General features: G+C 38.1%; 1 protein-coding gene across 2 annotated transcripts in view; it reads left to right on the forward strand.

Annotated features, from left to right (window-relative positions):
• MDGA1 (MAM domain containing glycosylphosphatidylinositol anchor 1) overlaps positions 1-18,266 on the forward strand; it is a 318,790-nt gene that overhangs the window by 264,293 nt on the left and 36,231 nt on the right. For both annotated transcript variants that reach the window (XM_087717920.1, XM_087717918.1), the window contains exons 13-14: positions 6,330-6,482; positions 8,335-8,466. In XM_087717920.1, coding sequence (XP_087574046.1) covers positions 6,330-6,482; positions 8,335-8,466 — 285 coding nt within the window. The remainder of the gene's footprint in view (positions 1-6,329; positions 6,483-8,334; positions 8,467-18,266) is intronic.

An 18,266-nucleotide genomic window follows, 5' to 3' on the forward strand; every position in this document is an offset into this window, starting at 1 on the left:
ATAAGCAATATTCAACATTTGGGGACTTTTTGTTCATTTACATTTTCGGGTGTTGACAATGCTGAAAATAACTTCTTACAAAAACATACTTCTGAAGAAGATAGATTTTCAACCTCCAGCCCATCCCAAAATACAGTAAATATGTAAACACAATTGCAGCTATCTGGCAATTTATGTCCTGCAATCAAACAACATTCCTCATCTTATCATTCTGATTTGTCAGAAAGTAGATTCATATCTATCACCCAAACTGGTACCACAGATTTGAAGACCAGACTCAAGAGATTGCCGATCTTAAGGAATAAATTGGACGGTGGGGGCATAAGAGATAGGAATCCTTTTGGTCATTCCTTAGCTCAATAATTCCCTCCATGTACCTATAGCTGCTTCCCCTTTCAGTGTATGGGGATTGCTCCCACAGATATTAGAACTTGGAGAGAGTAAAGAAGCTGGTTTGAACAAAGATAGGCAATGCACATTATTACCGGAACAATGAGAGAGAGAAAATATGTCTTAAGTCCAAAACAAGCAGAAGGAATGTGAAAATGACAGGTATCTCCCTAGTGATATGAATATAAGAGCGGGAAGAGGTAAATCAGAGTTGCAAGATTATGTTATTATAGCTAATTTTAATAAAAGCAATTTTGCTGTTCCTCATAATTCTTGATCTGGTCTACATAATGGGGCTGACAGAATCCATGTCCTGTCCTTTTGGAGATATAATATCTGGGATATATCCATTGACAATTGCTTGAAGTATTATATGAAAGAAACTATCTTTTGATCTGTTACTAGTCTCCCTGGTATTGTGGAGAGATCTGTTCCTACTTTGTTTGAGGTGTCCTAGTAACATCATCAGTGTTAGACTAGACTAGTAGTGATGATGTTATCTAGTTTGGATAATGAAATATCTACAAGAAAACAACCAAGCTCAGAGACTACCAAGAACCCTTCATTTCAACCCTGAATTGCAAATATTCTCCTTTATTAGTACCACATTTATTTAAAACAGTATATTTAAGATCCATGGTGAATAGATAGTAACTTTGTAGTCAAGACAAAATAGTTGGTCTAAATCCAATACTTGATGCTCTCAGCTGGAGGAAAGAATTTTTCAAATTTTCTCAATGTACTCCTGTACTAAATTGTCCAACTGCTGTTGTAAGAAGTTGTAGGAAGCACACTGAGCAATTGGTTTCTAAAGATCACACATGGCTGTCCCATAAACTTCAGATAGAAATTTCTGTTGTGGCCTGCAAGCAGAGCTGGCATCAGACTCGAATGATGAGGTGGTTGGGGAGGAACTTGGTCCAGTTCTGGAATCTGGGGAAGGCTCTGATGGATGCTCTGAGTCAGATGCAGAGATAGAGCCAGGGCTATCCGACATTTCCCAGCCACTGGAGAGGCAGCTGCCTTTGAAGGCTGATATGAATGAGGAGGAAGAACAGCTGGGGCCTGTTTGATATGCACATATGCACAGAGCAGTTAGGAGAGGTGAACAATAGAGGACAAGGAGTCAACACGGGAAGCAAAGCACACGTGGATGCTGAATGGCCCCTCTCTGGCTGGGGAATAAATAGAAGGAAAGGAAAGTGATTGTATAGGAGACAACAGTTCATAGTTGTGAAGATTTTGGCTCATTGTTTTCATGCCACAAAGATTGCTGGCCAGAACTTAATTTGGCCAGAATTTAATTTCATCTGGGAGCTCATGACCTTAAAATTATTGCAAGGAACTGATAAGGTCTGTACTGCAGTTAACTCCTTGAAGGACTAATGCCTGAACTTTTTGATGGGTGAATGCAATTAATTCACAAGAGGAAAATAAAGAGGAACTTTTCGTGACAAGAAGTCTGTTTCTTGTTTCTACTAAGGCTGAGTCAGAATAATTTCCATGGATCAGAGTGAAAGGCAAAAATTAATTTGCCTATGGTAAGGTTAATTCCTATGGTAGTCTGATGTTAGGGACACATAATGCTGATTAATCTATAGAATAGGAAATAATATAATTATTTCATCATCTGCTTTCTCTTTGGTTAGTAAGTTTTTTCTGTATTATTAAGGCTTGCATGCCATATAATGCTGGACATGTGGTATCTGACAACATAAGTTGTGGAAGCTATGTAATTAATGGGGTGTTATTTTCCAGACACTTTGTGATGATATGGGAACTAAATGTAATTTTGAATGTTTGCCTCCATTCTTGATTTGACTGGCTCCTTTCTAGTTTTTGATCATAAAAGTTCTGAGAATTTTCCCTTCCTAGGCAGGCATTAATACCAAAATTAATGCCTATTACACCATTTTTCTATTGCCCTCTTAAACCTATAATTAGCTCTACTTCTGAGTTTTTAATAGATATTGTGTCCAGTTTAGAAGTCCTAAATAAATGGTGAAAGGAATGCTTTTGCTATGCTGGTTACATTATGGTTTTACATGTAAATAATTGTATAAAACAGCAAAAAAAAAGCTGTTGCATGTCTGGTGGACCCACATACGGAAAAAAATCAGTGTGTAGATAGATGTATGGTTTGAACGTTTTATATTCTTTTATGTGCTATGTTCTTTAATCTTCATGAATGAACTAATTCCAGACCACTTGGTATAAAACACAGATTCTGCAAAAGCAAATGCCAGCCTTAAGATGGAAAACAGCTTGAAGTAAAGGGAAAGTGTACAAATAATCAGTTAAAAGACAAAGACAAGTGTCTCTGTGTTTACCTAAACAGCCAACAGACAATAGAAGTTATCAGCTTTGGAATTGATAATAAATTATTTAGCAGAACTGTTGTGGGTATGAATGGGAGCTTCCACGTCTGCTCTTCCCTTATAGTAAAAAAGCAAAAATTAAATCACAGAAATTGTTGGATTTCAAAGAAGATAGAAAGGGCCACTAGTGGAGTGTCCTCTATTTCTGACACAGAATTTGTCCTGTTCGTTGCAGCCTAATGCTTGCATGGTGGGAATGAGTGCTGATTAGGCAGAATCTAAGGTTTCCTGTTGAAAACACAGTTTATGACAATAGGTATGTCCAAATTTGGTGTATCTTTACTTTTTCTTCAGGGCAAAGTTAAACTTTTATATTAGTTTAATTTAGCATTGGCAATAAATTCAGTTTAGAATTAAAATCTGTGAAATTAAAATGGAAGGGGCAAATTGAAGTCTTCTAGTTGAGCAAAGCTTCTGGTGAGATTTTTCTTGAGAGAAGTAGTGAAGCTGTTTGTCTATAGTCTAGCCTATAGCCCTGGGAATTTCTGGGGAACCCTTATGGAAACATTAACTAGACTTTACCTTACTTAGCTTCTCCAATAAGTTTTCTAGTGCCATACATGGATATAAAACAAGTAGTGACAAATTCTGCTTTGTTGAAGGCAATGGCAAGGAGGAAGAGTCCTTTTATCTGATAATGTTCACAAAAATCAAGTGATAATGGCAGGGTTTCTTGTAGGAAGTAAGATTATAGCTTATCTGCTTAGAAATTCAAAATTAATGCATCATCTATAACTGAGGTTATGCAGTTGGATTGGCAGAAATGAACAAGCCTCCTTCACAATTTCTAAAGTCATTGTGTGCCTTAATCCATATAGCTGCAATTGGAGTTCAATCATCTTCATGCCAATAATGTGTTGGAAGAGCTGTTAAAAAGCTCACTTCTGTCCCAGCATCTCAGACCTAGACCTAAAACAGATTGTTTTTGTGATTTCCAGATCTCCTGGGTGCATGTTCTGCTTCTTCTACAGTTGCAGATGCTGGGCAGTCCCCAGCACTCAGCATTATAAACTGTGGCTAATTTGGATTAGGATGCTAATTAGAAATGAATGGACCGCGTAGAGAGCACTTAGTCAGGGTTAATTAGCGGTTAAGTGGCCAGCCAAGCTCCCTTTGGCTGCTGTGTTTACTTCACTGGCAGGAGTTTCACCAGCCAGCTGAGTTTTCATGAGTTCTTCCAGTGCAAGTGCTCAGCAGAGCTTCACCAGTGGCTACCCTTCAGTTCTAATCAATAAATTACCTTAAGATGGTCCTTCACATCCACCCCAGAGCCAAAGTGAATGAGCATGCACTGTGTGCCCATTTTGTTGAGGTTAAAACTAAGCCCAGTTCTAAATTGAGAGAAATGGATACGGAATAAAATGAAGGGGGCCAAAAACAGGCCAAGAAAGAGGAAAGGTTTACCCATCTGCTTAATATTCCAAAGAAAGGTCTTGACACTCATAGGCACACAATCTAATGCAGGAAAATGTGATATGCATAGAAGCCCAGTTTTCCATCTTTCCATGGGTATTCAGTTTAAATAAAGAGATTCTGCCACCCTCTTCCCCACTTCCTAGATCACAAGCTTCAATGTGTATTAAACTACTTGGGACCAGGAAAAAAATTACTGACCTCATTTACAATCATGGCACCAGTTTTTTTTTTAAGACTTCACATTTGTTTTGCTTTGTACATTTTTTATGGCTCTGATCCTTTTATTCAGGGCTGTTCTTTTATTGGATTATCACTCCCTATAATATCAATTTCCATCTCTTTCCATCTACTCCTTATGTTTGAGTATCAAGTTAGATTTTTTCATCCAGTCCTGGATTGATGGAGTATATCGCATGTAAAGAAATTTGCAAACCATTATTTCCCTTTCAGATTACGACGCCTTAGACCATTGGCTTTATTTCTTGAGGTATTTTTGTGCCAACTTCCTGAGAATTATGGAGGTATTATCTGAGAATTCAGAGAGAAAACAATATCATGTATTAAAGCTTTTTTAAACAGAAAAATGCTGAAACAATACTCTTAAAAGTCACTTTTTGGAGCTAGGGGAACCAATCACAGCTCTAAAAGTACATTTTTGTGGTCGTCAGAGAAAGCTTTTCCTGGTTTAGCAGAAAAGTAAGTTTGTAAGGAGTTATTCTCTTTCTTCTGCAGACTTTAATAACGTGGTAGGTTCACAACAGAAAAGAACAGAATGACAGGTTCATACAAAATAAGAAGCCCTTTAGACAGATAAAATCATGAATACAATTGGCTAGCAACATAGGATTTTTTAAAAATTGGATGGCATTATTACATCAATTAACAGCTAATTTGTCACATTTGTAACATTTAACATTCTGGATTGTCTTCAAGAATAACCGCCCATAAAATACATTGCAATAGCATAGATATGATATAAAAGGAGCCTGGGTAATCATTGTGAAATTAAACTGACTTAGCTAGTATGCTAAATGTGGTTATGCAAATGCCTGTAAATCATCATCCCAACCGAGTTCAGAAATTGTCAGTAAAATAATATGATTAATTTACAAATTAATAGTCTATAAAATAGCTAAACAAGGAACTTGAAATAGTAGTTTGGGACTACAGCAAAAGATATATAGGCCAACTTCATTTGTTCCTTCCAGCCATCCCAATTTTCTTCTTCATATCAATGGAGTTTGACATTATCCCAAAGCTGATCACAGTTTTGTTTTCTTTTGATTTTGCTCAGCATGTCGACTTCCCCCTAGTTTTGTGTAAGATTGTCCAGCCCTTTTGAGTCCCTTCTATGATCAATTCCATTCATAAACAACAAGCGGTCAATGAATATTCAAAATTGATTATGTAGCACGAAACATTGAGAAGCTAGATTCCAACATAAGTATGCATGTTTCCCCATAATCTGAGCTGCTAAAAAGCTGGAGTGTTTGTAGGGACATTTTAATATTCTTGGCTATAGCCAAAGCTATTGAAAACAAGTTAGTTAGTGAATGAACGTGCCTATATGATCATCCTTACGTCTATAATTAGTTTGATAAGTTCATTTATAGATTCACTATTGGAAGATTTACAGAGGAGCCAAACCCGTGAGGATGCTGGCAACAAGGCGTGTATGCTTATCCTTGCTTTTTTTATTCCTTGTGGGTGAAGACTGAATAGAATATTTTTGTGCGTGGCCAGCAGCAGAGTTTTGAAGTGCTTGGAAAGTCATTGGGGAAATGTTAAAAAATATCACAACAAATCCACATGTTGTCTAGATCCATCCATCAAACAAATATGATCACAGTGTGCTTTGTTAACTCATCTATAAACAGGCAGGACATTTTTCAATGTATAGATTTTTACACTCTCCCATATTTATTTAAAGCTGAAGAAAAAGGCAGGGCTGTTAATTAGTTTTTGTGACTTCTTGCTGGCTTCAGTTTATGGATAGGAGATGCAACTTGTTCCATGAATTAGTGTTATTCTCTCAGTGTAGAAGTATCATTATTACAAGGAAGTTATTTTTTTGTCTCCTGTATACTCCACCAGACAAGATCATGTTGGGATGATCTACTTATTAGGCACCTTACCTGCCTACAGGTAACACCTGCCACTTTGAAGATGAGAAGATCTGTGGTTATATTCAGGACACAACAGACAACTTTGATTGGATTCGTCAAAGCAGTCTAACCCATGATCCGAAGCGCACTGCCAACACAGGCCCCACTATGGATTTCAGTGGGACACCCGAAGGTGAGTAGGCCCCCAGTTCCCTGGTTCAAAGTTATGCCCTTTGCTTTTTCCTATTCCTGTTTTCACTCTGATGTCTAACAAAGGCGAGAGGAATTTCCCATTTCATAAGTACTTATAAAATGGTATTTGTCATAAGGGATGTGGTGGCTCAATGGCTAAGACACTGAGCTTGTTGATTAGAAGATTGGCAGTTTGGTGGTTCAAATCCCTAGCAAGTGTGACAGAGTGAGCTCTTGTTACTTGTCCCAGATTCTGCCAACCTAGCTGTTTGAAAGCATGTAAAAATGCAAGTAGAAAAATAGGGACCACCTTTGGTGGGAAGATTCCGTGCGCCTTTGGCATTTAGTCATGCTGGCCACATGACCACGGAGATGTCTTCGGAGAGCTCTGGCTCTTCAGCTTTGAAATGGACATGAGCACTGCCCCCTAGAGTCAGGAATGACTAGCGCATATGTGCGAGGGCGACCAATCAACCTTGTCATCAGTCTCATGCAAATGGCCACCTGCCATCTTTCTACTTATTTTGAATCTACAGCTCCAAACTCTGTCTAGCAGATAAAAAATACTGTCTTTTGAATCTTTGCTGGAAACTGGAATAATTTGAGCAATTTTTGTTGGGAATGAAACTTTTCAATTCAATTCTTAGTTTTTCCCATCTCCCACCAGTTTGCCCCTTCCTTCTTCCTACCTGAAATTTTCAATCTTTAGTTTGCAATATTGAGAATTTGCAGAAGATAGAACTGCTGCCTCTGGATTTTTTCAGATCTTTTCTAAGAACAGTTTGTTTACTATGTGATGCCACATGATTTACTATATTATGCTTCATCTTAAGATATGATAACAAAATATATAAATATAATAAAATATATAAAACATAGCTTCGTATACACACTCATGTGCATGCACACGGACTCTCTTGATCAGCATTAGACATGAGGCAGCTAATTTGCATGTTCTTATTCACATTAAATAACCAATTAAAACTCCCACAGCTTTGTTTAGAGGAATCAGGAGAACATTAGTCCTTGTTACTGGCTAATTACTGCTGCCAAATGTCCTTGTTTCATTGATGCATGCACAGAGGAAAGAAGCATTGGGAAAACAAGCTTAAACATTCTAAAATGTCTGTCTGACTTCTGGAGCAGAAGTCCAATGAAGCCTCCAGAACCTTTCCAAGCTTTTCCATGCAACATTTCAGAAAAGGGTATGATATATAAGTCATGATGCAAAGTTGATTTTGGAAGCTCAAGGTAGTCAACCTATCCTTTTACCTCATACCCAGAGTCCTATTCTGTCTATGATACATGGTGATTATAATACATATAAGCACTTCTATTCCTCTAATGCAGCTATTAGAATGTAGGGAGACAATCTTTCTATGGAAGCTTGGCTAGTACAAATTAACATACAGTACTGGTTGCAAAGCCATGCTCCCAAGAAACATCTCCAGAACAGCCTGAAAAAATATTGAGATAATTGAGATGAGAGAGGATAGTAGGACTAGAATAAAGAGCTATAGTGTAAAGAATGGGACTAATTTATGGAGGCCCAATTTCAAGTCCATCTTCTCCCATGAAAGCTCACTTGATGATTTGGATCAGTAATTCCACACAAGCCAGCTAGACATCCTGGAGAAAAGGTAGATATAAATAGGTAAATAAGTAAATCAGGTAACCTAAGCCCAAGTTCTATCACTTTCAGAGAGAAGATGAAGCTGTGGCCCAAAATTCTAGTTTAGAATCCCAAAGGGGGATGAGTAGGCTTTTCTTCATACTACTTTTAATGCTGTTCACATGAAAAAGTACTGTGGCAATGTGTTTACCTTTCCTACTCTTGGTTTCTCACTCTCCAGGGTACTACATGTTCATTGAAGCCTCTGCACCCCGAGTGAAGGATGACAAAGCTAGATTAATCAGCCCTATGTACAACATGACTGCCAGATTCTGTGTCTCCTTCTATTATCACATGTATGGGAAGCACATTGGTAAGTAACCTTGAAGGACTGCTGCTCATTGGGATGGAGAAAAAACACTCTGAGATTTAAAGGGATTGCCTATTCATTGCAAATTACAGGGAAATAATGCTCTCAAGTGTACGATATGCCAAATCTGTTTTACAAGGGTGATTGTCAATTTGGATTGTCGTTTTATTTCTTGGCCCTGGAGTTGTGTTCAGGCAAATAATACTTTGTGTTTTTCTTTTGGGAAAGCAACACCAAATTTGAATCCTGAAGAAAACATCTTCATTTCTCTAATGATTTGTGTATGTGTTTCTGTCATCTCTTTTTTTTCATTATTTCAAGCTCTAGTGCAGAGCTGAAATGGTGGAATATGTTGAATGGGAAGACAAATCAAGATAGCCGTGTCAATCTGATACCAAACACAAGCAGCTGTATAAATTGCATCCAGTTTCTAAGCCTTTAGAATAAACTTATCTATGTGATACTGGCCAGATATTGAACTAAAATTACAGCCACGCCTATTGTGCTGGGTGAGCATTCTGGGGGTTGTGCTACATCATATGAGATTCAGAAGCAGCATTAGAAGAACATCCTCACTATTTTTTAGATAAATTTATTTCTATACCTTAAGTGTTAAAAATTTGATTTTGGTGTTTTTAGACTTACAAAGATTGGCAGAGTTTTTACATGTGTATGATTGTTAGAGGCATGGTTATACCCAACTTAATTTTCTTTATCCTCTGTTTCCCAAAGCTGTGATGCAGCTTCATCATTTTTGCTTTTCTGATTCCAGCTTCTATAAGAATCCTCCTAAGAAGATATTTTCTTAAATTAATTGAGACATTATATTGGATTGGATTGGATAGGATTAGGTAGGGTAGGGTAAGGTAGGGTAGGGTAGGGTAGGGTAGGGTAGGATAGGATAGGATAGGATAGGATAGGATAGGATAGGATAGGATAGGAGGCAGTGATTGTTTATTAGGCTATTTGGGGTTTAGTTTGAAGAGAGTGCAAATATAGAATCCTTGGGCAGGACAATCCAGATAGCAGTAGGGATTTTCTGATAACCACTGTGCTTTAAAGAGAATAAACAAGACCCAGAAAATAGCAAAAATCATGTGCAAATAAGGATTTGTTTTATGAGCCAAAGTCATTTCAAAGGATCTCTTTCTCCCTCCCTCTTCACCTCCTGTCTCTGATTGTTAAAATGAAGTTGTATGCGGGTAAATGCCACAAAAGTGCCTAATGAGTTTCCATATTCAGTCAAGGAGCAATTGCTAATTTGTCACCTCTTGATTATAATTTCATTAATTTGAATAATAAATGCACTATTTCAAAAGCCACTAAGTTATTAATCACCTGCTGGACTGAGAAATCAGGGCCCAGTAAGTAGTGTGTCTACCTATTGATAACCAAGGTTGATAAACAGAGTTAATGTACATCTTCCTCTATCTAAGCACATGAGATATCACTTAGTAGAAGTTAGTTTTCTGTGCTCCTCCCCTTACAGACAGAAAAAGTGGAATCTCTGTATTAAGACTACAATTCTTTGAAATATGAATACCCACGTCTGCCTCATTGAAAGCTAGCCAGGCATAGCAGGCAGAAGTCTTGTTCCACATTAGTTCATGAATGCTTTTAAGATCTCTGACACAGGCCTGAAGCAGAATTATTTTATTTTCCTCCTGTCTGGTAAATTTGGGACACTTGTTCATTAATTGTTAAATGTTACCATTAAGTAACCGTCTCGCGTTGATCTCAGAAAGAACTTTTATTTCTTGGAAATATGGAGATACCAAGAACAGCTCTTCAAAATTTTCTTTAAACAAGTTTAGGATGTCTTATATATGGGAATATAATTTCTTTAAAAGATGGCAATGCTAGGTAATCTGAAAGCTGTGTGTATGTTTTTTTTTTACCCCAGACTTTTGGGGATCTTGAAAAGCACTCTGGGCTACTGCCACTATAATTTGGTGGCAAAATGGCCATTTTTAAATTTTAAGAGCAAAAAATTAGGTGAGGAAGGGAGCACAGGGCTTTTGGGAAGTGAACTGCTTCCATTTCCATCCTGTTCTACAAACCCTCCTAATTATTCAAAAAATAGCCCTTAGCTTTTTAGCTCCTGTAAGGCCAATCAGACAGAAGAGTCATGGCTATTAGTCCAAAAATAAAAATGGATGACCTCTGGATTAGGGGAATATCTTAAGTATCATCACCACTTCCCTGATTCAAGTATTATTTAGAGGTTCTGGTATTGGTGCAATGAAATGGTCATTATTTTGGACCATTTCAGTGTAATAATATATTTAGTTTTGAGTATGATAACTAAAAAAACCAGAAAAACATTTATGTATCTTTTCACCCACCCTATTCCTCATGCACTGTTTTCATCATCTTCCAAACCTCTCTAGAACACGGCTGATTCTTCCACTGAAGCTTTAGACATTTCTACATTTCCCACAAGCAATTCCAAGAATATCTTAAATTTGCACAAGGTGTTGCATTGTTTAGTTATGATGTTTTGAGACATCCCTGAGGGTCTTAAGGATAAATCTTCCTTGAGTCAAGGTTGATATTCTGGTTATTTGGATATTTCAGTGTAGTCTTTGGCAGCCACAGAGAAGCATTTTTGCCATTGCCTTTTCTTAGATGTTTGTTTTTCTACTTCCAAATCTAGCCCACAGTCCAGGGTCTTCTGGTGGCCTTCCATCCAAATGGTTAACTTTTGGGGATCAATCAAGATTGGCTAGGTTTTGCAACCTGCTGTGGCACATACCAAAGGAAGAGGAAATAGCAATAGCAATAGCAATAGCAGTTAGACTTATATACCGCTTCATAGGGCTTTCAGCCCTCTCTAAGCAGTTTACAGAGTCAGCATATCACCCCCACAATCTGGGTCCTCATTTTACCCACCTCGGAAGGATGGAAAGCTGAGTCAACCCTGAGCCGGTGAGATTTGAATCGCTGAACTGCTGAACTAGCAGTCAGCTGAAGTGGCCTGCAGTACTGCACTCTACCCACTGCGCCACCTTGGAATTCCAATATTTAAACCTGCCTGCTTGCCTTCCCTCTGTTAGTTCTGACATCACTTTTGCTTCTGTTTCTAATTTTTTAAAAACTTTTGAGGACATCTGGACTAAATCTAAGGTATATTTCTTAATAAGACAGAATGCTTCAGTAAACTGAGTGAGTGTCCCAAACAGGTTTGCCGTGATCACTTCTCAGCTTCCCTCTTGTTCAGCAATTGGCTGAGGTGATAAGTGCAAAAGAATTGTTATAGCAGTTTTACCGCTCAAGTGTTGGCTTCACTTATCATGAGATAAACATAATTCCTACTAATTATGAGTATAAAAATCATGCTTCTTATTATCCTGTAACTCTTTGAACTAGTACACGTACATTCTCTGTTTTAAGAGAAAAAAAATACCAGTTCTGAAAATGGGCTAGACACCCCAGTGCTTACTGGATTTTGTTGAGCTACAAATCCCATAAGCACTGATATAATCGAAAACATCTGGAGGTAGCAGTTGCTTACTGCAGCCTAAAAAGACATCTTTCTCATTCATTAAATGTGATTTTGGCTGCAAGTTTGCAACAAAGATAAAATGGAATGGTGCTGGTTTGCTCACTTTTTTTTTTGAATTCTTTTGCCAGTGGCTTCACAACCCAGTCTGGCAAATCACAATGCCCTTTTCTCAGATTTAGCATTGTGCATATCACCACTACCCATCATAGGGTGGCTGAATCTCACTGCACAATGGAAGGAAAATGCTGTACCGTCTGACATGTATTTATTTTTTTAATAACCAGTTTATGACCTTTTTTTTTCTTTCCTGATTTTCACAGCACAACTCAGAAAGCTAGTTTGCTCTCCACAATTTGACTATAAAATATCCATAGCCATCCAGGCAAATCTTCCCAGAGAGAGTTTCCAGACACTGCTCGTTTATAATGCATATGACGAAAGAGAGACGCAGAATACAAATGGAGCAAATGTAGCCAGAGTATAAAATATTCAGTAACTAATAGAGTAGGGTGATGTTGAATATCTCTCAGCTGAGTGGGCTGCGGGTTCAGGGAGAGCTCTCTGGAGGCCGTTCACATTTCTTCTGATTTATTTGGCTGCTGGATTTTCTGACTCTCTCATGCTTGGGCATGCACACAAAAATGCACACATTTCTTTCTTTCTTTCTTTCTTTCTTTCTTTCTTTCTTTCTTTCTTTCTTTCTTTCTTTCTGTTTTCCATGTTTTTCTTGTCATGTCTGAATTATAATTAGCTTCCTCTTGATTTCCATAGAGAACTTGAAATGTCCCCAAAACCAAAGATAGACCCTTTTCAGCCTCTTAGAACCCATACTGTGTTTTTGTAAATAATACAAGCCAGTTGTTTATTGAATCCAAGGAAATCAATAATAAACCTTAGCAAACTAACCTCTGAAGGGCATTTTGATTGCTGCTATTCCATATGACTTTGATTACAATAATTCTTTCTGATTATACCTGCCTGCTGAAATAGCCCTACTGCCCCTCTGGTTCAGGGCACAATTCAAAGGGTTGATTTTCTCATTTTGAGCCTGAAAAGGGTTTGAATGATGCCAAAACTGGCCTAATCATTAAGTAAAAAGAAGTGATGGCTGCTGGGTGAAGCAATAGGTTAATATTGGAAAACAGGGATAGCACAGGGCTACCTAACCTCACCATTTGCAATTGCTTTGTGCCCTCAAGAAAATAGACAATAGAATAATATTCAGTTCCATTAGCTTCCACATGACCACAGGAGAAGAAGTTCTTTGTTTTTCTTCATGGCAGACAGTGGACAATCTGCAGTTGATCCTGACACACTCTCAGTACCTGTATACATTGTTTGATTCTTCAAGAACTGATAGTTTCTTAAGATAAATTATTGTGGTGTTGATTAGGAAAGTTTGTTAAGATAAATTATTGTGGTGTTGATTAGGAAAGGGATCTTTCTGCCATGACAACTCAGCACAGAGTTCATAACATTTCAAGCAGGCTAAAATTGATCCATATAGCAATAGCACTTAGACGTATATACTGCTTCACAGTGCTTTACAGCTCTATCTAAGCAGTTTACAGAATCAGCATATTGCCCTCAACAGTCTGGGTCCTCATTTTATAGACCCCAGAAGGATGGAAGGCCAAGTCAACCTTGAACCTGGTGAGATTTAAACTGCCAAACACAGGCAGCTGGCAGGCAGCCTGCAGTACTGCACTCTAACCACTGCGGCTCATTTTTCTAATATTTATTGACGTGTATGCATCTTATAGGGCATTTTGCTGTTTACTGTAGCTTTATTGTTTTTGTTCTTTTGGTTATTGATTGCCCTTGTTTTCTTTAGAATTGTTTTAGCTATTGGAGGCTCCCATTGTCTTCAAACAATTGAGGGTGAGATAAAAGTGTTTTAATTAATTAAGCAATTAATACATGAGGCAGATAAAGGAAGCAGCTAGAGAAGGCAAGAGAGTTAACACTGAGTAACTGGAGTGAATGAGGAATGCAATTGGGCATGGAAGATGAAGTAAAATTCAGCTTTGTCTGGAGCTCAACTCTGGCGTCAGCTACCTTCTAGCTTCGCATATGATTCTGTAATAGAAATCTATTTATCTATTAGCATACTATATAACATCCTATTAATATAGAAAGTAGGCATGTCATTTTGTAGAAACCAACAAAAACATTGACTTTATTTTTCAGTCTGCTGAAAATGGCCCCGTGCAGGATGTGTAAAATGAGTATCTAGTCTCTCTTAATAATTTCAGCATCTCAGAATTTAATACAAGCACATGCTGATGAGCCAAAGGAAAGACAGTATGATTTGAATTCTTCACGTATTCTAGATAATGGTTAAATTGCATTTGGATGAACAGAAAATGCTAAATAATTCTTGTATTTTTTTCCTGCTCAAATTCTGTAATTCACTTGTTGGATTTGTTTTTGAAAAGTGAGTAATCATAGACATACAACAGGACCTAACTGAAAGTTTCAGTAACTTCAGTTAATAAGGAGAAATTTCCTGACAGTTAGAACAATTAATCAGTGGAATGACATGCCTCCAGAAGTTGTGGCTGATCCAATACTGGAGATTTATAAGAAGAGATTGGACAACTATGTTTCTGAAATGTTACAGGAATTTTCAGTTCCTCAATAAATATGTGCATGTGACTAATCTCTGTGTGTATAGAAACCTCAGAAATTTGTACTCATATACCTTGAAATTCTTAAAAGGTCGGAGCTGGAACAAAAAAATAAATATTAATTAATGTAAGAGCTACTGCTTCAAATTAATTTCCTGTAAAATTAATAAAACCAATTGACACCCCACCATCTGCAATTACCAACAATGTCCTCTCTTACACACCCACAGAAATGAATAAAGACCCATAAAAACACACATTCTACCCCTCTCCTTCCATCCAAATCAGGAATGTGATAGGGAAGGAGTAGCTACTCCTGGGAAGCGAAGAGTAGCTCCTATAAGGGAAGGAGAGGAGGCAAGAAGGAGAAGAAGAGGCAACTGGACAGGGATGGAAAGAAAAGAGTGAAGCAACGCAGGATAGTTATTACATGTTTAAAATCCAGCAGGCAACCAAAACTCCAGCTCTAATTTTGATCATTATCTGTGCCTCACGGCAGCAACGTTTACACATCCCACCCATTCTTTTGTTTTCACAGTAGCATCTGTTCTTTCCAGAAAATTTAAAAAGACTCACACACACGTACACACAACATTCACAGGTAATTATTTGGCAGGGGGAGGAAAGCCTCATCTTTCTATTAGACAAAAACAGTAATTATATGAAAACAGGAACAGATCCTGGAGAGAGAGAGAGAGAAAACCCATTTTCTTCTATCATCCCCCACTTTTCCATGCAACATTGATCTGTATACTTGATCTATTGAGCTGGTGCAGGGAATATGTCTTATAAGAGGACCATTATATAATGAAATCACAGATAAATTTATTAAGCAAATAATAAATAATACAAATAACATTTCTACAAACAACATATAGCAGCCGTTTCTTAAAATTATATGCCTATAAAGCTACTTTTTGGCAAATAAATGCTTACATCCAAAGATACAGCTTCCCTGAGGTATCCCTATGCTCTTTGAGTTTAAGCCAGCAGGAAGGGTTTAATCTTTTTGGTTTAATTATAGTACAGTGCCAGGTCCAAGGGGCACTTATAAATAATACACATTATTCTTATTACTGCTGTTCCAGAAAACCTAATTGAGTAAAAACTCAAATATTGGTTACTGAAAGACTAACAAGGAGGAGGATAGGAATCTATAGAAAATGGTTTCAGGGAACGTCCAGACACTCATTCTGAGTCTACCATAAACTGGGTAAGAAACGCCTATAAGCTAACCAAGTATTAGAGTCTCCTTACAACTGAATCTCCCCCTTCTTTCTCTAAGGTACCCATGTAACAATTGTTAATCATAATAAAGCCATAAATGCTAACCTTGCAGAATTTGTATTGGATGCTATGTTTTTGTCCTTTCCACCACATATAATTTCCATTCCCCTTTTACACATGCACACACACAAGCACCAAACCCCATGAAACACACGCAGAAGCACAACTTGGAGTACTCTCCCTATAGGAACCCTCACCATAAATTCACTTCTCCTATATAGTTATCCTTATTCTTTGTTGCACAGCCGCTATTGTAAACCCAGGCATGGATGTACCCTCTTCTGCAACTTTTTCCTCTCAGCTGTGCTTTTTCCATTTCCCACCTTCTTCTTCTCCATTTCTGAGTGACAGTAAGGAGGTGAGATGATGAATCGTAGCAGCTGAATCAAGTACCGCCAAAAGTTACAAGGGCAGCAATTTTGAAATGCTTAAGCTTTTGCTGGGTAATGATCCCTGCCACATCCCAAATCAATGAAGCTGGCAAACTGTTGCAAGCAATTCCCAACCTAGGATATATCCCCCACATGTTTTTCCCTACATCCGTTGTACCAAATACAGTTGGCTAGGAGGCAGAGTCAGTGTCTCAATCCCTAACTCAGAGGTCTTCAAACTTGACAACTTTAAGACTTGTGGACTTCAACTCCCAGAATTCTCCAGTCAGCATAGCTATAGAGCAGGAGGGGCATGTTTGTTTAAGTGTGCCTCTCCACTCAGAAGTGCCCAAGGAAGAAAAGAATCTTATTTCCAGCCAAGGTGCTTTTCCAAAAGGCAACTAGACTTTTTTTTCCTTGAAAACTTTTCATTTCTTATCCAAGAAACTTCTTCAATTATTCATTTCCAAGTGGAAAAATACTAAGAAAAGTCCAGTTGCCTTTTGGAAAAGCGCCTTTGGGACAACCATGACCTAGATAATTGAGAATCTCCATAGACACTTGTTTCCAGCAGTTGCCATATTAGATGACTTTAAGGAACAGGTTAGGATCATTGTCACAGAGAAAATCTACCTATGTGGTTGTTAAGGGTTAAAACCACATAATGGTACATGGAACATGAGAGAGCCAAAGTAGCACAGTGGTTAGAGTGCAGCACTGCAGGCTACTTCAGCTGACTGCTAGCTGCAGTTTGGCAGTTCAAATCTCGCCAGTTCAAGGTTGACTCAGCCTTCCATCCTTCCGAGGTAGGTTAAATGAGGACCCAGATTGTAGGGGGCAATATGCTGACTCTGTAAACCACTTAAAGAGGGCTGTAAAAGCACTAAGTCTAAGTGCTATTGCTATCTATAAACATTTTTGTACCATAACCAACAATGCAAGGGGACTCCAGCAGCAGACCTGGTATTGCCCGTATAGGTGGCAGGATATACTAGAACCAGAAACCATTAACTGATTTACCCACTTTCCAAAAGTTCTATCCTTTAGGTCTCCTTCAATGCCTTTATTTAAGCATTCCTTTCCTTTATGATTTGGGTACTTGATTATTGTTATTGTTTCTAGTCCTTGGCATTTGTTTTTAGTACATTTCTCATCATCAGCCTCTTGGGAGGCACTGTTGCTCACATATCACCATAAGCTCCTGGCATTCTATTTGCTTTATTTCTTAGCACCCAAGGCTGGATTTTCTGTGATGCTGGATTTTATAGCATTCAAGCATATTGGATTTTGTGCTATAAGATTCAGAGGGTTTTTTTTAATATAAAAGAGATATGAATTTTTAATATTGGAAATGCTTGTTGCTGGACAACATGCAGTAAAATCAGGATTTCAAAAAAAAAAATACAATTTTTCAGAACTAAAATAAGGGGTTTACATTATGGAAAGTGCTTTCCTTCAGCTGTCTCCCTCCATCTGTCCTTCTGGCTCCTCAGGGTACCCATTCTTCCAGACATCACAAATACATCAAAGAAAAATATGTATATATCAGCCATAATGGAGGCATTATTTCTTATTTTACTGTATTTTTTATTTATGAAATTGGAAGAAGTCTGAAATTATAGGTAGTTTAGTCAACTTACAATAGCATTCATGTGTTCTGGCCTGCCAGCAGCCAGCAGAGCTGGCAGCAGACTCAGACAGTGAGGAGGTTGGGGAGGAACATGGGCCAGTCCTGGAGCCTGGGGAAGGCTCTGATAGGTGCTCTGCATCGAAGGCAGATAGGGGCCAGGGCCATCCAACATTTATTGGCTACTTTTGGGGATAAGTGCAACAGAAGAACAGCTGGAGCCTATTCCCAATGCGTGCATGCACAGAGCTGTCAGGAGAAGGGAACAATTAAGGAACAGGGGTCGACTAGGGAGTAAAAACACAAGTGGATGTTGAATGGCCCCTCCCACAGGGAATAAATGGGAGCAAACAGGGAGTAGTGTTTGCAGGAGACAATTAATT

This window comes from Thamnophis sirtalis, unplaced genomic scaffold (assembly GCF_051295495.1).
Source record: "Thamnophis sirtalis isolate CommonGarterSnake01/CBP01778 unplaced genomic scaffold, rThaSir2_p1.2 scaffold_6, whole genome shotgun sequence".
NCBI lineage: Eukaryota > Metazoa > Chordata > Lepidosauria > Squamata > Natricidae > Thamnophis > Thamnophis sirtalis.